Source organism: Homarus americanus, unplaced genomic scaffold, assembly GCF_018991925.1.
Source record: "Homarus americanus isolate GMGI-L3 unplaced genomic scaffold, GMGI_Hamer_2.0 scaffold34360, whole genome shotgun sequence".
In the NCBI taxonomy this organism is placed as follows: domain Eukaryota; kingdom Metazoa; phylum Arthropoda; class Malacostraca; order Decapoda; family Nephropidae; genus Homarus; species Homarus americanus.
The window spans coordinates 4,521,882-4,549,062 of record NW_024739403.1 but is presented as its reverse complement, the minus strand read 5'-3'; the positions used below and the strand labels follow the sequence as shown (position 1 = coordinate 4,549,062).

At 41.1% G+C, this 27,181-nt stretch overlaps 1 protein-coding gene across 2 annotated transcripts in view; it reads right to left on the bottom strand.

Moving 5' to 3' along the window:
• LOC121874555 (adenosine deaminase 2-like) overlaps nt 1–27,181 on the bottom strand; it is a 60,066-nt gene that overhangs the window by 19,558 nt on the left and 13,327 nt on the right. For both annotated transcript variants that reach the window (XM_042378744.1, XM_042378745.1), the window contains exons 2-4: nt 3,141–3,290; nt 2,528–2,710; nt 1,941–2,058 (exon numbers count right to left, since the gene is read on the bottom strand). In XM_042378744.1, the coding sequence (XP_042234678.1) occupies nt 1,941–2,058; nt 2,528–2,710; nt 3,141–3,290 (451 nt within the window). The remainder of the gene's footprint in view (nt 1–1,940; nt 2,059–2,527; nt 2,711–3,140; nt 3,291–27,181) is intronic.

Genomic DNA, 27,181 nt, shown 5'->3' with positions numbered 1-27,181 from the left:
ACGACAACGGAGTGCAGGTGGAATCTGTGTGTGTGTTAGGTTAGGGAGCATGGTTCACGGGTATTGGACTCAGTAACGTCTTTATAATAGTGACAATATTTTTGTGTGTAGTTAATACTATTTTTTCAGTTACTAATGTATGCTGTGTGCATTTAAAATTTCTTTATAGTTTCAATCTCAGATATAACCTTTGTTCCCCAGAGTAGTGTTTAAGTTAGGCTAGGAGGTGTGCATCTGTTGGTATAACATAATTATATTGAGTGCCCTTAAGGCCTATTCATTGTAGAGTATTTAATTTCTTATTTTTTAATACCATTTCCTCAGTGACTGATATTATTTTGTTGAAAACCCTTAAGGCCTGCATCTGTTGGTGTAACATAATTATATTGCGTGCCCTTTAGGCCTATTCATGGTGGAATTATTAATTTCTTATTTTTGAATACCATTTTCTCAGTGCTGGATATTATTTTGTTGAAAGCCCTTAAGGCCTGTTTCATGTGTGCAAGCAACATTTCTTAATACTTCAAATTTATTGTTGCCTGAGTTTCTAATAATTTCTATATCATGTATAACTTTTATTCCCCAGAGTAGTGTTTTAAGTTCAAGTTAAGAGGTGCGCATATTGGTGTACCATTATTTGATTGTGTTTGTAGTGTTGGAGGGAATATAAGTGTCTAAATTTTACAGTGTGTCTCATTCATCCCAGTCACAGATGCTATCCTTCCACGGGTCACGGACAATTCATTTTGTTTAGTAGATTTAAGTGTTCTTGTGCTGGTTCGGGATTTTTCTCAAAGGGGCGCTTCCACTGCCATTACCATCTATTAATCTTTAATAAACCCCAAGTCAAGTGAGAAAATAAAGTCCAGTAAATTCCGACCGGTTACATATATATATATATATATATATATATATATATATATATATATATATATATATATATATATATATATATATATATATATATATATATATATATAATATATATATAAAGAAATGACTACAGTCAGTGTGTTCGTGCGTGAGTTGGTGTGTGTATACCAGTGGGCGGTTAAAACTGACATAAACTTATTTGCGATCCACAATGGCGCAGGAACGTCTTAGTGGGCTGGCCATCATCAGTGTGAACCATGCAGTGTCTAGGGAGTTATCGTATGATGATGTAATCGACGAATTCGCTTCCAAGAACTCAAGAAGAGTCAAATTATAACTGTCATAAACAGGTACGTAGGGAAGAGGAGAAAACGGCGGAATCCAGAATGTCATGACATTTGTTAATTGAATTGCTTATTGTTTAAATACAATGGTAGTTGGATTTTGAGTGTTTTTTACAGTCACTTTTGCATGCCATTATTTTATGTTGCTTGTATTGTGCTTTTCTTTGGATATTCCACAGTTTAAGAGGATTTGTTAATTAATGTATGTATTAGCAAATTAAAATAGATCAGTGTAAGGTAAACAGTTTCTTCAATATGGTACCTTGATTACTTTGTGGGCAAACCCAATCGTGAAGTGGGAGGCGGGTGGGGGCTCCAGCTGTAGTCCTGCTAAGGGTGCCAAATAGGCTCGCGCCGGCCCTGCCTAAGGTCACAGTTTCAAACTGTTTAAGTTAACCGCCCCAGACTGATATGATAATTTTACATGTGTTTTATATTGATGGAAAAATTCACTCGAGCTTGTGTTATTCTTTAATTAGGTTGACGTTAAATAAATACCTGGACAAAAGTTATGTAAACATAGAATAAGACTGATATCTGAATATGTGTTATAAAGACTGCTTTAATATAGATCTTTGTTTAAGACTTTACAAACAGATGTCCGATACCCTTGACCAGTGCGGCCACAAATGATGCCCTTAACTAGTAGTATTAACCTCACCAACCAGCAACTGTCTTAGATTTATTTAGTTTAAAAAAACTTTGAGGCACTCGCATACTCACATCGTCAGAAGTTGGTCATCCTTAGTGTAGCACATGTAGAGGTTCGGCCAATAGGAGATCTCCTCCACCACCCAACTGGAAGACGCCATGGCGGTTTCGTGCACGTGTAGCGCCGCTCCTGCAAAGCCAACATAGTTACACCGTGCCCTTCTTTATATCATTATTTTCCCTTACATGTCTTGTGTCACTGTTACAGGTCGTGTTACAGTGGTAACCTCTCCCCTCACATGGTTCATCTCTACAGGGGAGTCCCTCAGTAAAATTTGTATACCAGTAGAGACGAAATATGTCAAATTTCAGGGTGTACATTGACGCTGTGCCCTGACTATATTTCCCTACTGTAGTTTGAGACATGAATCCTCGGAACAAAATTTCATCTAGTGTTATTAACCCAGGAAGTATTGAAACTAAAGCACAACTTTTAATGTTCACTTGAAGGCAGTGGAACTGAGCGTTAAATAATATTAACGTAGATCATAATTATGAACTGCTGCGTTTGACTGGCAAAGCTTACTTGTTAGGCTAAGGTAGAGTTAGATAAAGTTAAATAAGGGTGGTTTAACTTTTGTCGGACTAACTTAGGTCACCTTTAGGCATTTGCTGAATCATCTTGAAAACATCTGAAGCCTCGATCTCGTGCCTGACGGACATGAAGTTCTTGGAAGGAGGGAAATCAAGGGTCTCAAAGCTCTTGTCCATTTCCCTCATCTTATTCAACATCAGTTCCTTGTTGACTGCTTGCTCGTCCGCCCTTAACACCTGTTCTTGACCTGTAAAGTGGCCCACTTGTTATCACTGTTCCTCCACCGCCATCACTTGTTACTGCCCTACATCATTAACGTTTAAAACACCTCAAATTAATGTCTTAGTAAGAACGATTGTGAAATTGAACTTGAAATAAACAATAAAATAATTTCAAAGAGTAACTAATACAAGCATAGCCCATTTAATTAAAACCTCACCTTGAAAAGTTCAGGAAATTCGATTTCGGGAAGCTACTTTTCCGATCATTTACTCGAGAAACATTCAATATCAATTAATTTAATCGTTATCAGTAGAGGCTTGGCATTTCAACTGGCAAAATATTTACGTTACCAATATTACTATACAGTGTTTGGAAAAATTTCCTTTAGTGAGATTTTGATTAGGGTTTGAGTTCCTGGGTGGGTTACAGTATGTTAGAGTACTGTGACGACTGACCCATGATAGTAGTCTGCTCCTGGGCCAGCAACATCGCCCTCTCCTCCAAGTACTCTTTCAAATCAGTGGCATGAGAGGAGACACACGCCAAGACCAACAGACCCACCAACGTCCACCACCATCCATGTTGCCTCACCGCCATCACGAACCCTGGAGGGGGTAAAAGGACCACAGTGTCAAAGTCGAATTGAACCAAGTCAACGCACCTCGAGTCGAAAATTCGTCCTTCCCCACGCATGACGTCATCTGGTCCATGGACCAGTGGGTGGCCTGGGGTAAGACCTCATTTACCAGCTGGCTGTCATGGGGTGAGGGTCTCTGACAATGCCTGACAAATGATCCGCATCTGGATGCATATCAAATTACAGACTACATGATAAAAGTTTGATATTTCATCGATTTCCAAAGGATGAAAAAAGTGGATTTTATTGTGCATGCAGCAAATATATACTGTGCAACAAGAGGAAGGGCAATACTCAAAACCTTTCGAGGTGCCAATTCTTATTCTAGTTACCCTCTTCAGGGCCAACACAAGTGCTATATAACATATTTGCTGGATTAAAGTTTACAGCTTCACACACTGCCTTACCTGGCTTACCGGGAATACCTCACTTGGATTTGTCTGATCTTACGGATGTAAAATTCACTTCACTTAATAAACATGATTAATGCTAATATATATATATATATATATATATATATATATATATATATATATATATATATATATATATATATATATATATATATATATATATATATATATATATATATATATATATATATATATATATATATATATATATATATATATTTATATATATATATATATTGTTACGAGAGTGTCGTATTTTTCTTTTTTTTTTTATATAACATGCTTCCATGTTGTTCCATATTATTCCTGTAATGATGTGTTATATTTACTATTATATAATTTAGTCACCTTACCCTGTGCTGTTAAGGTTTTAACTGTTATTATTTGTTCAAGCCCATCTTATTTCTTCATTTAGTATTGTAACAAGCATTCTTTGTTTCTCTAACGACCATCTGCATCGTTAAACGACCCATGTTTCACCGGCTGGTCGCATTGGCGGGAAACGACCCTATATATAGTACTCCACCTGTAGACTGAGTTCAGTCCAGTCCTCTCGTCATTCAGTTCACGTTCTTTTGAGTGACACTTGTCACCTGTTACTTATACTTCATTTTATTTCTGTGTTGTTCCTGTCACCACCAATGTGGTATATCTATGTGAGTACCTATTTATGTCTCTTATGTGTCCATCAGTGCTTGCTTAGTTACATTTAAGTAATTCAGTGTTGTTTCACGTTAGTTAATTTCAGTGTTAGCTATTTTATATGTATATGAAGTGTTAACGTAATCCAGTGCTTTATTTTTATTCTATATATTTAAGCAGTTCTTTTGATGTTTCGATGTTTAGTATCATTTGTGTCTTCAAAGTTTCGATAGTGAATCAATTTGTTGTGACAGCCTACGAGACTCTTTATTGTGTTAATATTTAATTTAATTAAATTCTTAAAGGTTTACTTTATTTACTTTCATTCCCTTTTGATTTACTTCACTTTTTTTTTGTTCGGTTACACCTAGAACCTGGATATTAAAGTAAATTAAGAGACGGTGTAACAATTTTGGCGACCTTGCCAGGATTAACTAACGACCTTTTGACACTTGTGATATTTTTTCTAAGCATACTGATGGATTTGTTATGAGGCATGGTAGGATTAAAAGTAGTAATTTTGTGCGTAATAATTTTGTGCATGACAGGAGGAGCTGGACTCGTTCGCCACCTAATGGGGCGTCCAAATTTTCTAATTTACTTGTAGTTTCTGTGGAAAGCCGGGTCATAAGGCGGATTTTTGTTGGACAAGGCTGCAGCCAAATAAGGTGAAGCACAAGAGGTTGCAGTTTCGGTTCTCGCCTCACGAGACTTTGATCTTTTCCAGGAGTTTTGCGAAGGACCCAGACGTTGGTACCTTTCGTCCCTTTTTGTCACAAGGCACGATTGAAGTTGATGGTGTCGAAACACCAGTCACTATTTTGAGAGACTCGGGTTGTCTCCAAACTTTCATCAAAGAGGGTGTTGTTGCGGCGAGGAAGACTGACAAATACGTCGTTTTAGGATCCCTTTGCAGTCAAGATGTAGCTCCTTTGGTTTTAGTACGTGTCAAGTCTTCTTGTTTTTCAGGGATAGCTAACGTAGCCTGCGTGCATGAGCTGCCTTTTGCTGGAGTGGACCTGGTACTCGGTAACGATTTGGCGGGAGGTCAAATGGCGAACGTAACCCCACCTCCTGTGCTGCGGGAAAGACCAGAGTCTACCGCAGAGCTGCAACAACTTGAAGATGATATGCCCGGTGTTTTCCCTTTGTGTGCTGTGACTCATTCTATGTCAATGACTAATGATTATAATGGAACTCCTGTTGTTGATGATTCACTTTCCTTAGAAGGACTTTTTGCAAACCCAATTGCTTCCCAAGACATTTCTTCCGCAGTTAATGCTGTGACCGGGAGAGTTGCTTTAATAGCTGCGCAAGAGCAAGACGATTCATTATGGCTCTTGTGTGACCAGGTGTCAGATTCTGCCAATCATTCAGGCCCTACCATGAGATATTTCAGTCAAGACGGTGTTTTGTGCCGCTGCTGGCTCCCACCGACTATGTCAGAGGAAGACGCGGACTGGGCGTCTATCACTCAAATAGTTCTCCCACACACACTTACAGACAACATGTTCTAGCTCTGGCCCATGACTGTCGCTTTTCTGGACATCAAAGTGTCCAAAAGACGTACAACAGGCTGGCCAGGAAGTTCTATTGGCCAGGTATGAGGGGAGATGTCACTAAATATTGTAAGTACTGTCATTTTTGTGAAAAGGTAGGCAAAGCCAATCAGGCTATTCCACCTTTTCCTCTTGTAAGAGTACCTCATGTACCTAAGCACTTTACAACAGTACAGTGTGACATTGTAGGCCCTCTGTCTAAAACTTCTAGTGGGTTTGAATATTTATTTACAGTCATTGATACCTCCACTACGTACTTGCATGCTGTACCTCTTAGGAAAGTTGCTGCTAGGGCCCTAATATCATCCATTTTGTTTCTCATACTTCTACTGTTCGCTCATGAAGTAAGAGGTCCTTTGCACATAGTTAGAGATAGATTGTTAAGTTTAGTAGGAGATGTTAGAGAGAAGCTTCTAAGTTGTTGGAGCCTTGCCGCAGACAACTTGTCGCAGTCCAAGACCAAGACATGGCACGACAAGCGTGCCAGACACGGAGAGGTCCAGATAGAAGATCAAGTACTCATTCTCTTGCCGAGACATGGACAGCCGCTCCATGCGAAGTTCAGTGGGCCATATAGAGTAGTGAAGAAGGTAAGCCCCACAAATTTTATTATCTCTACCCCTGACAGGCGCCGACTACAGGGCTTATGTCACGTCAACACCATCAAGCTGTACCACACACGCCCAGCACCCCCATTTGTTGCTGATGATCCAGTTCCCGTGTGTGCCGTTGACACTTTCTTGGTAGACGGTGATAAAGAGGAAAAAGAAGGGGAGGTCCACTCGCCCTGTCATCAGTCTGGGTTTGGCAGTCCAACTCCGTGGAGTTGCAGGAGAAGCTACAGCATCTACCAGGACACCAGAGAGCTGACGTGCTGGCCTGCCATCCAACAACATCCTCTTGTCTTCCAAAACAGGCCTGGCTGTACCACTGCCGTGGTGCATGATATTGTTGTTGGTTCTGCTAAACCTATCAAGCAGGCTCCCTACCAGCGAGTGGTGCTCACCAGTCACTCTAGTACCGAAGAAGGACGGCACTCTTCGATTCTGCATCGACTTCCGCAAGGTCAATGCCGTCACCAGCAAGGACAGCTTCCCTTTACCAAGAGTCGATGACTGCATCGAAGCAATCGGGGGTTCCTCTCTAAGATTGATTGCCTTTCGAGGGTTTTGGCAAGTACCATTGACCCGTCGTGCTAAAGACATCTCCAGTTTTGTGACATTAGGAAAGACCTATAAATTTAATGTTCTGCCTTTCGGGCTTTGCAATGCCCCTGCTACCTTTCAAAGGGTGATGTTGTAATTTTTTCTGACACTTGGTCAGACCATTTATGTCAGCTAGACGATCTCTTCACTGAGTTAGAAAATGTAGGACTTGTTATAAACTTTGCTAAGTCAGAATTTGTTTCTGCTCAACTTTTGTATCTGGGACATGTAATTGGGTTGGGGAAACTTGCTCCTCCCACAGCAAGGTGTGACACTATTTCTCAGATGCCTGTTCCATGTAATAAACGACAAGTTCGCAGATTTTTGGGTTGTGTGGGTAATTACCGGAGATATATTTGTAATTTTGCCAAGTTGGCACTACCCTTTACTGATTAGTTGAAGAATGATTATATTTTTTTTGTTGGACTTCAAGGTGTCAGGATTCTTTTTCAAAGCTTGAAAAATGTATTATGCTCATACCATATTTTGAGAGCCCCTAATTTTTTGTAAGCCTTTCAAGCTAGCCTGTGATCTGTTATCTAGACCCACAGAATGAACACTTACAGTATGTCATATCAAAATTTGTGCAAACAAAAATTTTATTTTATGGGGGGGAAGTGTTACAACCGTGTCGTATTTTTCTATTATTTTTTATAACATGCTTCCATGTTGTTCCATATTATTCTTGTAATGATGTGTTATATTTACTATTGTATAATCTAGTCACCTTACCCTGTGCTGTTAATGTTTTAACTGTTATTATTTGTTCAAGCCAATCTTATTTCTTCATTTAGTATTGTAACCAGCATTCTTTGTTTCTCTAACGACCATCTGCATCGTTAAACGACCCTTGTTTCACCGGCTGGTCTCATTGGCGGGAGCTGACCCTATATATAGTAGTCCACCAACTGATGGAGTTCAGTCCAGTCCTCTTGTTATTCAGTTCACGTTGTTTTGAGTGACACCAGTCACCTGTTACTTATACTACATTTTATTTCTGTGTTGTTCCTGTCACCACCAATGTGGTATATCTATGTGAGTACCTATTTATGTCTCTTATGTGTCCATCAGTGCTCGCTTAGTTACATTTAAGTAATTCAGTGTTGTTTCACGTTAGTTAATTTCAGTGTTAGTTATTTTATGTTTATGTAGTGGTAACGTAATCCAGTGCTTTTTTTTTTCTATATATTTAAGCAGTTCTTTTCATGTTTCGATGTTTAGTATCATTTGTGTCTTAAAAGTTTCGATAGTGAATCAATTTGTTGTGACAGCCCTACGAGACTCTTTATTGTGTTAATATATAATTTAATTAAATTCTTAAAGGTTTACTTTATTTATTTTTATTCCCTTTTGATTTACTTCATTTTTTTTGTTTGCTTTCGCATAGAACCTGGATATTAAAATTAATTAAGAGATGGCGTAACTATATATATATATATATATATATATATATATATATATATATATATATATATATATATATATATATATATATATATATATATATATATATATATATATATGTGATATCCAGAAATTTCAGAGTAATTTCAAATGCCCCGCCATGAGTGATACTGAGCGTTCAAGGTCATCTGAGGGGAGGGAGCGCTGCCTGCTCGTAGCGAGAGATTGCGGAACTAGGCCTATATGATATTAAATGTGATTTACCGAATTAATAATGATGCGATTCATGAAGTTAAGGGACTATTATTGAATTTGAAATTATTATAGATCGTTTAGCAGTCTGAATAATGTTACGGGTGTCCCAAGGAGTTATTAGTTAGGCGGTAAATATATCACGTAGGACCAAGCTAACGCCTTGAGAGGACACGAGGCAGGTTCTCTCCCAGTCCCGGAGAGCAGTCACACAGACAAGACGTTCCGCGCGTCCATCAGAAATAGTCACGTGGCCTAGTCACCTGTGCTGCGCTATTGCAGTATAACAAGTAAGTCTCATTCGATCTCAGACAGGGTTAGATAGGGCAGTGGTAAAGTTAACTAGAGCTAACAGTGAGTTCATTTCAGGGTTTCCGTCAGAACCCACTTGATTGGAGTTGACCGGAGTTGACCGGAGTTTGACTGCGAGAGATTGACTGCCGTTTGAGACTGCCGTTGATGATTGAGGGTGGTGATTGTCGCCATTGGACCGATCAGAGTAGGCCTGTCACTGTTTAGCGGGGTACCAAAGGATCTCTTGAGGGAATCTAGCCGTCTGGGTGCCCAGCTGACGTCGGCTCACAACACCACATGTCCCGAGCCGCTTAGTGAAACCCTCTTGCTAACGGGAAGCTGAAGCTCCTCTCAACTGCACAAGGTCTGATTGGCTCACTCTCTTCCTGCCCATGGACGCACTGGGAGTACACTGGGGCTATCTGAGTATATTAATGGTCACACACTGAGACCGTGAGTCTAGGATTCTAGGAGATACCTAGAGGAACATTTTATCTTCCTTATTACGGGTGTAGTTAACACCATTCCTCAGACTGATATTATCTTGACGTGTGTAGTTTAATATTTCTTAAATAATTCTGATAGTAGTGTTTTTTTGAATGTTTGTGCCATTAAGTGGAACCAGAGTGATACTGTGATTTGATTCTTTTAATGCCTCCAATTGTTCTTCATAATTCTGATCTCAGGTATAACCTTGTTCCCCAGAGTAGTGGTTAGGTTAGGTTAGGAAGTGTACATCTGTTGGGGTGCTATAATTTTGTTGAAAGCCCTTAAGGCCTATTCATTGTAGAGTAGTTAATTTCTTATTTTTTAATACCATTTCCTAAGTGACTGATATTATTTTGTGAAAGCCCTTAAGAGGCTTGTTTCATGTGTGCAAGCAACATTTCTTAATACTTCAAATTTATTGTTGCCTGTGTTTCTAATAATTTCTATGTCATTTATAACTTTTATTCCCCAGAGTAGTGTTTTAAATTTAAGTTAAGAGGTGTGCATATTGGTGTACCATTATTTGATTGTGTTTGTAGTGTTGGAGGGAATATAAGTGTCTAAATTTTACAGTGTGTCTCATTCATCCCAGTCACAGAAGCTATCCTTCCACGGGTCACGGACAGTTCATTTTGTGTAGTAGATTTAAGTGTTCTTGTGCTGGTTCGGGATTTTTCTCAAAGGGGCGCTTCCACTGCCTTTACCATCTATTAAATTTTAATAAACCCCAAGTCAAGTGAGAAATTAAAGTCCAGCAAATTCTGACCGGTTACATATATATATATATATATATATATATATATATATATATATATATATATATATATATATATATATATATATATATATATATTTATATATATATATATATTTATATATATATTTATATATACATTTATATATACTACATATATTTATATATTTATATATATATATTTTATATATATATATATATATATATATATATTTATATATATATATATATATATATATATATATATATATATATATATATATATTTATATATATATATATATATATATATATATATATATATATATATATATATATATATATATATATATATATATATATATATATATATATATATTAGGTGTCATAGAGGGAGATTCTACTAAACTAATAATGGCCCATCACTTTTTTGGTAGATTTTATGTATATATAAACAGAAAATAATTTCAGTCATTATTTTGCAACCTTTTTGCTAGGGTAAATTTTAGCGTGAAATTTTATCGAAAATCTAACGTACAGCTGCATTAGTGCATTACAATTAAATAGTGAACATTGCTTTCTGACTTCATTCTTTAACAACCCAATCCAACAATATTTTTTTTCTGTTTCGTAGATTCTACGCATTTATAAGTTGATAATATTTGCGATGGCTGCTTGTGCCAGACGAGGAACCTAAAAATCCAGCCATCTCTAGCTTTCACTATTATCTTAAGTCTGGGAGAGAGCCCTGAAGTTGGAGTTGTGCCACATTGAGAGATGCTTTGAGATACGGTGCTTTTAATCAGGCAAATCAGTGAAAAGAACCAAAGAACTTACAAACAAAGACATTGCCAGTGATATGAATTCAAAGCTGTCTTGACACAGTACACTTGGCTAACGCTCAGTTCAAGCCTCCAGTCATAACAACAGAAGAAGATTAGTGAGAGATCACAGCCAGGTTAGAAAAGGCAAGAGATAGCCCTCTTTGGGAGAGGAAAACTGGTAGTTAAGGACAGCTTTGCCACAACTGACCAAAGTTATTTGACACATTTGCAAGTGCCTAATTGTCTTCTGTCCTGAGTTTGGATGATCGCACTGTAAATCCGAGGCCCACATCTCCTGTATTTGCAAGCGTGAACTGAAGATTCTGTGATCGAACTGGCATTTGTCAAAGCACAGAGAGAGAAGACTGGCAGTATAGGGGTCATGATTTCTAGCCAAGATATTCCGGAGTCCAGAGACAGGAGGCTGCCACAGAGACAGAAGAGGAGAAGAGTTGCCGAGGAAAAGAGACTTGAGAAGGCCTAGGGTGAGGTAAAAGGCCGATGATTGGAGTCAAGCTGATTCTGAGAAAGCCACCATTTCCCATGGCTGATCCGAGTGCTGACCAGGAGAATGTGGTGACTTTGTCCCTAACCCAGAAAAATAAATAATGATCCCAAACCTTCCAGGCATTAGATTCGAAATAGGAAAGATATCCCGAGCATAGCTCTGGCCAGCATGCGACACCACACTGAATCCCAGAGAAACTGCAGAGATAGCAACAGCTGCCTGGATTGACGGTGGTTTGATAACACCTGATGATGTGTTCACCTGCGATAGATCACAACAAAGTAAGAGAGCCAGGAGAAACTTGTCAGGCAACCTAGAAGAGGAGCTTGATAAGGATAAAAGAAAATGAATCAATTGTTTGTCTTTGATGGGAGAAGGATGACATCAAAGTGTTCATGAAAGTTGAGATTCTGACAAGTTGTTCCCTGCCATGGCAGAAGGAGGAACACTACTCCCTGCTGCAGTGAACCAGGAGGGAAGTATTTGTGGCATTTCACTCCAGAGAAAGATGACATCAGGAAACCAGCTGAGATAGTGGCAGATAACATTGTGAACTGGCTCAGAGAGGAGAACGTAGACCAGACCCCTGCAGGCCATTGGAGGACAGCACCAACACGAACACAGGGTGGCAAGGGGGGGTCATACAGCGGATAGAGCGGAAGATTGGGAGGAAGCTGGTCTGGATTATTAGACCTCTACACCAACGAGTTGCCATCAGACACATCTGATCCAGGAGCTGGATGGCAAGACTTCCTTTCAAACAACAGATGGTCTTGGTCCTCTTGGCAAGATGCTGGACTCTGCCACTGAGTTAGGAAATACAACCGAAGCTTGAAAATCACAGCGGCTCCCTCCACTCGTTGAGCTTGCATATACTGTCATTGACGACCTGAGTACCGGACCAGTACTATGGTTACATGATTTGCAGTGCCATCAAACTGGGGTCATGCCTGATAGACTTGTTACCTGCAGATAGGTCCAGTCTCACATTCCCAGGTGGCTCACAACGGCCTCTCAGGTCTCTTGCAGAATTTGGGTCGGTCATCATAAACTGAAAAGGGAACCAGCTTCACAACCTAAGACTTATTTTTTGTCCAATCTATCAGAGTGTCTACTACCAAATTGGTTCAACACCAAGGTCAAGTCATCGTTCTCCGAAGGTCCGAGGCATGTTCTCTTCCAGCTTGAGCCCTGAGAGCCGTAGCCAAGGAAGGTTGTTCAGATTTCAGGAGCAGACTGTGAGGAGATTCTGGTATGCTCATCCTGAGGCAGTCGCAGACAATGCTCTGCAGTAAGGATGAGGAGGAGAGAAGAGGGCAGTCAAAAGATCTTGGATATGAGACTTATGAGGAGGATCTGCATGACGAATCAGTTGCGACGATTCCTTATGGGGTCAGAAGACTCCTTGAAGTCAATCTAGGTGCCAAGACCTCACTGATCTCATAGATCTGGATAACATCCAGGCTGGCAGTGAGCCTCTTTACCTGCAGCCTCACCAATGTTCAAGTCAGAGCTTCTGGACAACCCCATGCACAGCCCCTGCCTGGCCCTCGCGACACCCAGAGTATAGAGCGCCAGTACAGCAAGTGAGCTTGAGGGCCAGCAGTCACGTGTGATACAGCCAGGAGAGGAAGGCTACATCCGGAGCTCAGGTGGTCGGTAGGCAGGAGGTGATGCGTAGAAACAGAAGCAAGAAAGAAATGTTCTCTATGTAGGTGCAGCAACACCGGTCGTAGTAGTAAAACCGGCTTTTGTATTTGATGATTTTGTTTTCTAAAGGAATATTAAATTTAATAAATGTGTCAAGATCATTCGTTTCACTTTATTCTGGATCATTTTCATCCTAATAAATTAACCCAGGCATTTACTTTACTTAAATAAGCTATTTAGTGGTGTTGGTAAAAGGGTGAATACTGAATTTTCATAAGATTTCTGCTAAAAATTTACCTAGCAAAAATGAAAACTTTTCAAATCTGAAGATATCACATGATTCTGCTTACCTAGCAAAAATGAAAACTTTCAAATCTGAAGATATCACATGATTCTGCACATAGAACTACATCATTAATACCATGGGCCGATTTTTCAAACTAAAAAATGCCTGTATGACACACCCTATTATTATATATATATATATATATATATATATATATATATATATATATATATATATATATATATATATATATATATATATATATATATATATATATATATATGTTGTGAAATTGCTTACGCCTCCTTCCTTTAAATCATCTCTTAAAAATATATATTGTCTAAGTACTAATATTTTTGTAATGCTTACTCTATATTCCTACTTTTATTGTACCAACAAAACCATTATATCATAAATTGTCATGTAGATGTATAAAAATTACCATTGCAATAATTACTATTTACAGGACATGATACTGACAGCTTTGTCCTTTTGCTCCACCTTAATACAACCCATGTTGTGCTAATTCTTCCTTATCATTTTAATTGATATCAACTCCACTGTAAAATATGTATATACGCATAACATATTTAAAAAAAAAATAAACATAAAATAAATAACAAATTGATAACCGTGGTAACATTCTGATATGTTCTTACTACCACCATGTTACGTGTACTATTCAAGATAATTTTAAATGTTAAAAAATAATTCCTTGAGATAAATGTACAGGCAGCAGGTGTTCTCAAGAGAGCTCAGGCTCTCAACTGGCTCAACCATGTTAATATTGTTATTATTATCGACTCTATATCTGTGTTTTTCTGGCTAAATAAACTGTTTCAATGTCAATAAACCATTTCAATATCTAATATGAAGTGTCATCAAAGTTCCCGTAAATCCGCGAAAAGAAGGTTTAATTATTCTACACCACGAAGATGCCGGAAAACAAACTTTTTGAAGTGGGACAGAATGTATGAGTATGGAAACACAGAAGAAGGCAGAGCATTCCACAGTTTGGCTGTGTGAAGAAAGAAGGATGTACTATAACGATTTATTCTAGTGTGACCGACATCCACAGAGAAACTCTGGGCGGGCAAGACGAGTATTACGTACCCATGGTCTTGCCGGCGGTACACCGAGCATTGCCTGTTAAAGTACTTGTAAAAGAGAGAGAGTGAAGCAATATTGCGGCGAAGAGAAAGAGAAGAAAGATTACACTGGGCTGCATTTGAAAAAAAAATTCATGAGGTGTGGGGTTTCTTAGCTGATTCTTTATGTATTTTGCGTGCTGATTCCAAAAATGCCATTCATTTTGCCCAATCAGGTCAGATTTTTATGTTATGGGAATTAGGAAAAAATCGAAATTCTTAAATATGATGTCAAAATTTTTATGCAAAATATATCATAAGAAATGTAACCACAACACATAGGACCAAAATATGTCAACTACATAGATGCCTTTACAGTTAGACATGCATAAATGGCTGTAGCAGAGAATTTCTTTGGTGGTTGGTGTCTGGGGCATCCCTTTCAGACACCAACAGTAGTCGGCGAGCATGTTGATATCCCAGCGACCCTGGTACCGCTCCTCCATTACACGGATATCTTGATGGAAGCGTTCTCCTTGTTCCTCACTCACATCACCACAGTTCTCTGGAAAGTAGTCCAAGTGGGAGCTGAGGAAGTGCATCTTGATGGACATGCGTGCACCAAGAACTTTGTAGCTCAGAAGTAGGTCCTCAACAACTCGTTCATACTCTGGACTTCTGTAGTTGCTAAGAAAATTGGAGACAATAGACTTAAAGGCATGCCAGGCTTTCTTCTCATTTACATCTATGCTGCAATCAAACTTGGGATCTTTGAAAAGCTCTCTGATCTGAGGGCCATCAAAAATTCCTGCATTCAGCTTTGCCTCACTGACTTTTGGAAATTTTTCTTTCAGAAAATTGAAAGCCTGGCTTTTTTTGTCCAGTACCTTTACAAAGTTTTTGAACAGACCGAGCTTGATGTGCAGTGGCGGAAGAAGAATGTTCTGCGGATTCACCAGAGCATGGGCAACAACATTGTGAGAACCTGGAGCAAGTCCACTTCTTGCAGGCCAGTCACGTTGCATGTAGTGCTGCTTGTCTGCTCGACTATCCCACAGACAGAGGAAACATGCCATGTACCACCAGATGAAAAAGAAATTTAATTGTGAAAAAATATATGTAAAAAAACACGGACATATACTCTTTTCCTTTGCGTCACGGCGGACATTTAAATGGCCGGCGAGCACGTGGGTGTATGTAAATGCATCGTAAGGGCATTAAAACTGACCGAAATCTTTTCTGTGAGGCTTGCCAATGTCTCGGATGATTTTTTTAATGAACGAATATGAGGACCCCATTTTGAGCGAAAAATGCCAATATTTTACCTGAATCTCCGCTTCAAATGCTATAGCACAAACTTCTGACCTGATTGAGCAAAATGGATAACATTTTTGAGATCAGCATGCAAAATACACCCAGAAAAGCTTAATAATACACAAACCTCAAAAACTATGCAGGGCAGTGATCAACTAAAGGAGGAGAGTTAACAAGACGAAATACCTTTGATTCCACTCTGTCTAATAGTTGGACAGAAGAAGAGCCACCCCAGATATGAGAGCAGTACTCCAAGTTAGGACGAATGAATCCCTTATTTACTTGAAGCAACTGCTCAGGAGTGAAGTAGCTACGGCATCTGTACAGCATTCCCAGGTTTCGGGAGGCAGCTTTAGCAATGTTGAGTATGTGTGGCTTCCATGACATATTAGCGGAAGTGGTGAGGCCTAGCATATCTATTTTAGAATTTGGCAGAATGATAGCGTCCTGAAATGTGATCGGTGGGAGATCATCTCAATTGGAAAGTGTATTTGGTAAATACTGAGTTTTATTACAATTGAACTTAACCAAGTTTCTACCTCCCCATTCGGAGATGGTGCACAGATCCGCATTGATATATTTAATGATATCAGCTCTAGAAACAAATCTAGTTTGAGAATTCGGGGAGGGGAATACGTGAAGAGGAGTGAAGAGTAGAATCATCAGCTTAAGAGTGGATAGAATCAATCGTAATGCGAAGTAAATCAGTGATAAAAAGAAGGAAGAGAGTAGGTGAAAGAACAGAACCCTGTGGGACACCAATATTGGTAGAGAAAGAGCGAGAGGTCGATTCCTCGACAACAACTGCCATGGATCGGTTTTCAAGGAAGCTAGAAATTAGAGAATAAAGAGGAGGAAAGAAACCATAAGAGGGAAGTTTAGAAAGCAAAGACTTGTGCCATACCTTGTCAAATGCTTTGCAGATGTCGAGGGTCACGACGACAGTTTCCCCATAATCCCTAAGAGAGGATGACCAAAGATGGGTGCAGTAGGAGAGCAGATCACCAGTAGATCTCGCCTGGCGAAAGCCAGATTCGTGATCCGACAAAAGAGACTGGCGTTCAAGGTAATAGAGAAAATGAGAATTCAAGATAGTTTCGATAATCTTAGAGAGGGATGAATTTAGGGCAATGGGGCGATCGTTAGAGGGATTAGAATAGTCACCCTTCTTCGGGATGGGCTGACCCAAGGCATGCTTCCAAGAAGAAGAAAAAGTTTGGGTTTTGAGGCAAAGGCGAAAGAGGCGAGCAAGCACAGGGGCCAGAACTTCAGCATACTCCCTCAGAACACGGCAGGGGGGGGGGGGAGGGTATTCCGTCCGGTCCATGCGCCTTACTTACATCCAACCTGGATAGCACACCAGCAACCCTATGAGTGGAGATTATGGGAAAGTACATAGGTTCAGTAGGAGGAGCAGGAGTAGGAGGAATAGAGTTGGAATCGTCTGAGGTGGAGTTAGAGAAGAATAAGGTGCCAAAGAGATTGGCTTTATCAGGGGGAGAGTTGGTTATAGAGTTATCAGGTCGGAAGAGAGAAGGAAAATAGGGAGTGCAGAAGTTATTACAGATGTTTTTGGTTAAGAACCAGAAGGATTTACTAGAGGAAGCATTAGTCAGGACAGCGGTCTTTCTTTTTTATAAAATTCCGCTTGGCCCTACGAAGCCTTACAACAATTCCTAGAAATAATGAAAGAGAAGTGGGTATTAGGAAAAGGAGATAGTTTCATTACCAGATATGCCCTATCTCTCTCCCTAAATGCAAGAGAACAGGAGCGATCAAACCATGATTGTAAAGTAAAAGTTTTGGTAGAAGATGGGATAAATGAACTCATGCCACCCTGTATAACCCCAGCAATGCTGTCAGCACATACCGAGGCGTCCCGAGTGGAAAAGCAACATTCATCCCAAGGAAAGTCGGTGAAGAATTCTCGCAAGGACTGCCAGCTTGCCCTCCGATAGTGCCATAGTTAACGTTTATAGGGGGGTGGGGGAGGTGGTCGTGCCCAGTTTGATTTAATAGAAATAAGATTGTGATCAGAAGACCCTAAAGGGGACAGAAATTGAGTATGAATAGTGTGGGGGATTAGAGGTGAAACAAAGATCAAGAGTGTTAGTAAATTGATTGTGTCGATCAGAAACGCGTGTAGGGTGTTTAACTATTTGTTCCAGATCATTAAGTAAGGAGAAAGCGAGTGCTTTAGCTCCACCTGGGTCATCCCTTGCAAAGCCAAACCACTCTCTGTGATGTACATCTCGGTGTTCGGGTGTGTGTGGATAGCAACGACTCATGGCAAGAAGTGATATACTCAAAGAGTTCTAAATAGTTGATAAAGTTTGTAGAACAGTATAGGAAACAAAGGAAAATAGTCATACTTTGTAGAGATATTTTGAGCCAGATGACATCATAAAGAGAAGATTCAAGATCCGTGAGTCGAGCTATAGGTGTGTGTGTGTTGCAGTAGCGCATACACCTCCCTTAGAACGGAAAGAGGCATAAAGGTTGTACTAGTTGGAAACTTAAAAAGGTTTGGGTGAAGCTGCTTTGTTCAGTTGAAGTTCAGATAGCAGTAAGAAGTCGGGGAAGAGGTTAATCGTTGGTGCTCCACAGAAGGAAAATTGGATCTCAGGCCGCGAATGCTGGAAAAATGAAGTGTGAGAAAAGCCGATTCTCCAGCAACGGGGATGGCGTCAGTTGAGGCCCCAGTAGTTTGATGATGATCAGGTCGGCACTGCAACCTTCCCGACTAGTGGGACCCATCCGAGAAGACCCCGCTTCAATATTATTATTAACTGACATCATAAGAGAATAAAGGAATAGAAAAAATAGAAAAGATCAAGAGTGAGTACGGCTATATATGTTGTGTTGTCAATAGTAAGAGAGACAATTAAGACCCTGCAATTTTGAGTAAATGAGGCAGAAAGACAGATCAGCAACCTGGGACTTAGTCAAAATTTTCGTGATGCCATATGGTAGCAGGGACTACCATTGGACAACACATTATGCTTCCAATATCTTCCCAGTCAATAGTACCTCCCTATTTGGTAGCTGCCTACTACTTACTACCTACTAGTGATGATAATGATGATAATTAAAAAAGTAGACCTGACAGTTGTTTGGAGTCAGTTGACATACTCCAGCGTTATCACTATATGAGATACTTGGGATCTCCTATGCAAGAGAACATCAATATCTTATTTCTTACACGATCACGTGTTACTGTTAGTCCACATTAGGCTAATCAGCAATTTTATTTAATTTACTTACACCCATTTTTAAGCTTTAGAAACTTAATGGTATACTTCAGTGTGAGTGTGTTAAGCGTGAAACCTGACTTGACTTGATTTGACGTCTGTAGGTAAGGAAGAGGGCTATTGCTTGTAATGCTGGGTGGGAGGAAGGGGATTGGTATGTGAGTGTGTGTGTGTGAGCGTAAGTTGTACTGAACACGGCAGATAGTGAGCTAAGCTATCGAAGTGTACACACAGTACTCAGCGAACACAAGACGAAATTTAAATGAAGAATTTTGGTAACAAAAGCTTCTTTGGGCATCGGTAAACGTAAATTGAGTCTCAATAATATGAATGATCAGATAAGGTAAAGAAAGTGATTAATGGACGAAGAGTTTTAAATTGCTAGAGTACCTCAGTTGATGGGTCTCGCTGGCAGACGTACAAATAAGATTACTGGAGATGTTCGGGGTACTTAGTTCTAACTACAGGAGCGAACACAAACATCTGTAGAGTTCTGTAGGTTCTATTCAACGGAAATATACAAGGGTGCGCTTACAAGCACAGGTAGTCCCTACACTCCTATATGGGTCAACTGACCTCTCTCTGACCTCTCAGGCGACATGTGGTAAGTGGTTATTAGCAGCTTCCAGATGTCGCCAGGCACATTTATCTAAGCGTGTGGTGACATGAAACAGGGGCATTGCCACACGCTACTGACTAGAGAAGTAATGTATATAAACAGAGTACATACATGGTATATCATACAACATATATAATATACATACACCTCCCCCCCCCCCTCATATGCTTAGAGCAAAGTCTTGAGTGGACCTTTTCCTGTGGGTCCGATCTGACCGTCGAGGGGCTTAATCACTGGGGGTGATATGGGACTCAGCACTGGTGGCTGGGTCAGCGGAATGCGTTTACGGGGCGGAGGAAACGGCGGTTCCTCCACCACACCCGACCGCTGAGTAACCGCACCTGGTAGTCCCGTGACCTACCGAGACCCATGACTACACCCACTTTGTCCCAACGTAGGTAGGTCGGGTCCTGGACACGGACTTGAGTGCCGACACTCAATCTAGGGAGAGGACGGGCGTGGTCGTTCTGGCGGGCGACGACGTTTTGAATACGTTCAGTGGCTCTGCGATCACAATCCTTTGTCTTGGCCTGCCACTCCTTGGAGAAGGATTGAGGGTGAGCAGGGACACAAGAACGGAGGGGGCGTCCATACAAGACCTGGGCAGGGGAGCGTCTGGTGTAATTGGGTGTGTTGCGGAGCTCAAGGAGACCCAGGTCGAGGGCCTCGCAGTCAATATTCCCAGAAGGGGCCACTTTGAGGATGAGGTGCTTCCAGGATTTGACAGCAGCCTCAGCGTGGCCGTTGGACTGTGGGTAATGGGGCGGTGACAACACATGCCGGACTCCCCATCGGTCGAGGAATGCAGCAAAGTCCCGGCTTGTGAACTGGGGCCCTCCATTGGTTCGCAGGCGCACAGGAACGTCCACGTAACGGAAGTAGTGGCGGAACTTGCTGATGGTGGCGGCAGATGTCGTATCATTACCGCACTTGATGACAACCGGCCAACCAGAGAGATGGTCGACGATAACCAGGAAGGACTCTCCTGACACACAGAAAAAGTCGGCCGACACAGACTCAAAGGGGCGGGTGGGGTTGTCGTCACTCATGAAGGGTTCCTGCTGCTGGCTGGGTTGTAGTACTTGGCAGGGCTTACACGCATGGACAGCATTGGAGATGTCGGGGTCGATGCCAGGCCGGAACACAGTCTGTCTTGCACGCCGTTTGGTGGCCTCGGCTCCACGGTGACTGTCGTGGAGGCGAGCCAAGGCGTGGGGACGTGAAGCAGCAGGGACAACTACCGAAGGAGAGGTGTCACTGGCCAGAGGTAGGGGTAGGGCGGCAGCAGGGTAGTTGCTGCTCCCTTCGTGCACCCTGTTGGCGTATTTTACCTCGAGAATCGGTGTTGGGAAGTCCTGGGAGATGATGGCCAACTCTTGGCAATGTCTGTAGGACAGCAAAGGAGTCGGGACACCATTATGCACGTCAATCCAGGCTTGACACGACCTGTTGCCAAAGGTGACATGTGCATAGAGTAAACCTAGGGCTGGGGCCATCTGTGAACCATCTGCCGTGACGCGGAGGTCCTTGGGAGGCGGTCCTAGATCACTTGGAGAGAGCCCCAAGCATTCCAAATGCTGGGGACCGATGACCGTAGCCTCAGCGCCGGTGTCGGGCAGCATTTCGAGACAGGATGACACACTGCCGTAGGTCACGATGACGCTGACGTGCTGGGGGACTTTGGTCCTGGGACGCGAGGAGTACACCCTCCTAATATAGGTCGGGCTTTGTCCAGGGTCGTCGTGCCTCTGATTTGGCGACTGTGGGCGGCCCTCACTGGTGGAAGGGCGCTGCTGCTTCCGCCGACGCTGTCCCTTAGGTTTGTTGGTCGGACAACACTTGTCGTAGTGGCCCAGACGACCACACACATTGCACTGGACGTGTTTGGCTGGGCACCGTACTGTAAGTGACCAGTGGCCCTTGCGGTCACAACTGTCGCAGGTAGACTCGGCAGCTGGACACACCTGTGTTCCGTGCTGCCTACCACAGCTGTTGCAAAGGGAGCCGGGCGTGGGCGTGGTGGGCGTAGGCGTTGGGGCAGACTTCTTGTCTTTCTTGTATTGGGACATAGCCCGTACGGCTGTAGGGGGAGCTCGGATGGCAGAGGTAGCACACCTGGCAGCCTCATAGGAGCGACATACTGTCAATACATCCTTAAGAGAGGAGGAAGAGTCGAGGGAGGTGAGGCGTTGGACAAGCTCCTCGTCCTTAACACCCATCAGGATCACCTGCTTCAACTGGGTCTCCTCGCACTGCTGGTGATTACCGGGACATATGTCTATCTCTTCCGAGGCTCTCTTGAGTCGTACATGGAAATCGTCAAAAGTCTCGCCCTCCATCTGTCTACAGCTAAACACTTCCCTCCTGCGGAGAGCTTCATTCCGCTGACCTTTGATGTGCCGTTCTAGAACATCCAGTACCTCCTCTACAGACAACAAAGACGTCGGGGGCACTTGCAACGTATGTTCCAACACATGCTGCGTTCCCAAAGACAGGCACATACGTAGCTGAATGAGTTGTTTAGGCTGTGGCAAGCTCTGGAGATCCACCATTGTAGCATAATCAGTCCACCGTCGCCGCCACTCACGAAAAGTCTGGAAAGTCTCATCAGGCTTCAAGGTGGGTGGGGGTTGGACAACCACTTTGGTAGAGGGCGTTGACGAGGTATCTGAGCCAGTCGGTACCGGAGTAGTGGAAGGGCCAAGGGCTTGATTAGCAGTGAGGCTAGATATCAAAGCTGCAAACCGTTCGTTATCTTCCAATCTCCTTTGGTGGTATCTGGATTCGACTTGTCTCCTCTCTTCGCACGTTTCTCGATTCGTCCTGACGCCTTTCCTCCCTCATAAGCTTCATCAGAGCAATTATCTCTGAGGACGAGGCTGAGGGTCGAGGGGTGTGGCTGGGAGATGTGTTGGGAGAGGGTGGGGCGTCGCGCTCTGACTGGTCATCCATCTCTGTAGAGCTGTCATCCGTCTGATTCATCCGGGCGCTAGGGACACCCCTGCGTGAGGCCCGGGGCATAATTACTTTATCTGTATATTGTATCTCAAATCAGTGTTGACCGGTCAGCCCGTCGTATCAACCAGATCTGAGACAACAAAATTAATTGAATACACAGATAAGTAACTTTATATATATATATATATATATATATATATATATATATATATATATATATATATATATATATATATATATATATATATATAATCAACACCTCAACCTGCCATGATTCGAACCCACGGCCCACAATCCTATGAATGTGACCGGGGAGCGCTAACCGCTGGACCACCAGGATACTAAAAGCAGTCCTAGACTTTGTTATATTTCACACAAAGCCTGTTCAACGAGCTTATGGCGCCGTGAACCTCTAATGGGGACCACCCGTATCACGTAGGTGTTCAGAGTAACGTTTTACCAAATCCGGCTTCGAAACACGAGGATCCATATATATTTCATTTATTGTGCTCATGAAATATATATATATATATATATATATATTTATAATCAACACCTCAACCCACCAGGATTCGAACCCACGGCCCACGAGCCCATGACTGTGACCGGGGAACGCTAACCGCTGGACCACCAGGATACTAAAAGCAGTCCTAGACTCTGTTATATTTCACACAAAGCCTGTTCAACGTGCTTATGGCGTCGTGAACCTCTAATGGGGACTACCCGTATCACATAGGTGGTCAGAGTAACGTTTTACCAAATCCGGCTTCGAAACACGAGGATCCATATATATTGGGCTAATGAAATATATATATATATATATATATATATATATATATATATATATATATATATATATATATATATATATATATATATATATATATATATATATATATATATATATATATATAAAGAAATGACTGCAGTCAGTGTGTTCGTGCGTGAGTTGGTGTGTGTGTACCCGTGGGCGGTAGGAGCACGGAGGGAGGCGGTGGGAGGCGGTGGGGGGTGAGCAGTGGAGGGTGGAGCGCAGGGTTGCCAGGTGGCCGTTTCCACGGCCAAATTTCTCTAATTAGGCCGTAAAAAAATTCGCACGGCCGTGAAAAAATGGATGGTCACGGCCAAATTTTTGGCTGTATTTTGGCCGAATTTTGTAAAACACGTATTAATTCCTCATCTAGTGGATTTTGAAGAAAAGTCTAGCAGATTTTCAAATTTCGCAATGAAAATGCTGGCTCAGTGACCTCACCTTGTCATGACCTCACCTAATCAGTGACCTCACCTCTTCACATGTTTAAGTGACCTACTGAGCAGACTGATCTTTCTAGTTACTACCTTAGTTGTTAGTTCTCATATTTGAGTTGTTAAGGCTGAACGTGTCCAGCATATGGGTTAAGCTTCAGAGCTAACAAAGCCATCTCAGTGACTTTCTGAAATTCCGAGTGCTAGTTTTCAAAATGTCCACTAGTAAATGGAAAGGGTCCTACGACAGTGGTAGAAAATATAACAAACCAGGGACGATGACGAACTAGACATTTTTGCTTACGCCAACTAGTGTTATCAAGTTCTCCACCATTATCATGCTCCACCACCATTTCAGATTAAGGTAAATCTTCACTGTAGATTATAGATATTATGTTTATGTAATTATTGGGCTCTCAATTCTAAGTGAAAATTTGGTTTTATTACAACATTTTAAGTGGATATTGTAGGGGATACTTTTATTTTGTGTGGATTGCAAAAATAGCCTTGTGCTTCCCATCCAAAAATTTTGGCCGAATTTTGGCCGATTTGGCCGTGCGATGGCGTGATATTGGCCGTGAAGCTTGTACATCTGGTAACCCTGGTGGAGCGGGGGCCGGTCAGTTGCACTCTAGACTCGGCGGAGAGAGAATGCTCTGCCCAGAACCAGCCTTCCACCTGGGGAATCCCTTAAAACAAGGACACACACGAGGGACACTTAGTGCTTCACAGGGACTTGCTGTCACTGCACACTGCTCAAAACTCGTTGGTAATTCAAACGAATTTTTGTGGGAGACAATGCAGATGGTTGATGGAGTGAGTTGACGGATGAGGTCTACCGGTCTTGGTCTTGATTTTACACGAACGCACTTATTTCCAATTAATAGATCACTTGATACTCACTGCGCCGTGGAGATGTTCGGGGTACTTAGTTCTAACTACAGGAGCGAACACAAATACCGGTAGAGTTCTGTAGGTTCTATACAACGGAAATATACAAGGGTGCGCTTACAAGCACAGGTAGTCCCTACACCCCTATATGGGTCAACTGATCTCTCTCTGACCTCTCAGGCGACATGTGGTAAGTGGTACATTAGCAGCTTCCAAATGTCGCCAGGCACATTTATCTAAGCGTGTGGTGACATGAGACAGGGGCATTGCCACACACTACTGACTAGAAAAGTAATGTATATAAATAGAGTACATACATGGTATACATACAACATACATAATATACATACAAATACCATCAAAATAATCAACTTCTCATAAATATTCCATATATGAAACCCTACTCTTACTCTTATTTCATGTTCATTTGAATAATAATTAAATGAATCGGTTAGCTGGGTCAGTCACAGGTCGACGCTTACAAGTAAAAGAAAATCTATCCGGGAATCCAGTTTAACAGATGTGTATAAAAAAGAATAGGTTAAATAAGTTTTTATTGCACCCTAGAAAAACAAGATATTCATTATGGGTTAGGGTAGCTACAAAAGTCAATGAAATGTTGCACCTATTGGGTGGTGGGGAACTACAGTAATTTATATATATATATATATATATATATATATATATATATATATATATATATATATATATATATATATATATATATATATATATATATATATTTTTTTTTTTTTTTTTTTTTTTACAGGGATTAGCCCACCCGGGCACAGGTCACTGACCCACATAGGGGCCTTGGGGGCGAAAATGTAATAGTATTAATAGTATTAATAATAATTAGTTCTTAGTAAATAAAATTTATAATTAAAAACTAAAAACTAAAAATTAAATAATAATCAATATATATAAAACAAAGAAGTATGTGTGTTTGTGTGTCCTCACGAGAATCTCGGAACCTACTTTACCGATCTGTAGTGATGATGGATGGTGTTATATGTGGTGATGATGATGGATGGTGTTATATGTAGTGATGATGGATGATGTTATATGTAGTCATGATGGGTGGTGTTATATGTAGTGATGATTAGACAATAAACTAATAACAGTTTAATGCCAAAAAAATATACCTTGCTGTACCGTTGTAATGTTCCTTACATACACCGTTAATGAACTATTGATGGAAGAAGAAGTTTTCGGGACTGAACAGTGAGGCAATGTGGAGCCTCCCAGAGGGTGGCGTCCTACCGTGGCCTAGCGAATGAACCGCCCAGACCAAACTTGGCATGGATAGCAAGTGTCATGTGGGGATCTCAAAAAAAACCCAACCAACCCGATCCGACACACCCAACCCGACCCGACCCGTTAAACCACACAGAGATTGAAAAGGATGTGGAAATGTTGTAAAGTCCTCAACTGAGCTCACTAACTTGGTCTACCCAAACATTATCCACCACTACAAGGATCACAAGTGGCTGCGTGAACGTGCAATTCTGGTACCAAAGAGTGAAACAGTGGCTGAAATCAACATGATTCTACTCAGACAGCTTCCAGGCAGTGAGATCTCATTCAAATCTGTTGATACTGTAATCGACCAGGACCAAGCAGTCCAGTACCATGCAGAATTCCTTAATTCTTTGGAGCCCACTGGAATGCCTCTTCACCACCTCAATCTCAAGATTGGAACTCCTATAATGCTCTTAAGAAATCTTGAACCTAGCGATTCCGCTAGTAACAATAATAATAATAACAACAACACTGATATAATAATAATAATAGCAATAGTAATAATAATAATAATAATAATAATAATAATAATAATAATAATAATAATAATAATAATAATTATAATAATAATAATAATAATAATAATAATAATAATAATAATAATAATAATAAAGAACCATAAAGAAATACAAAAAATTAAAAATAGATCAATAGTGAGAAATGGTATATGTACAGTATGTTGTGTTGTCATCAGGGGCGGCTCGTCAGTAGGCACTGTGGAACTGCAGCACCCCCTATTTCAACCGATATATATGTATTATATAATATAATATATCATATATTTTTTATTTATTTATACTTGTACAAGATATTTAAAACTATTTTCAATAATCCTTAAACTTAATGTCGATGGCCATCCTCTAATTCCGAGAAAACAACAAAAATCCCTGTATGTGGAACTGTCTTACTCGACAGTTCCAATAACGGACGTTT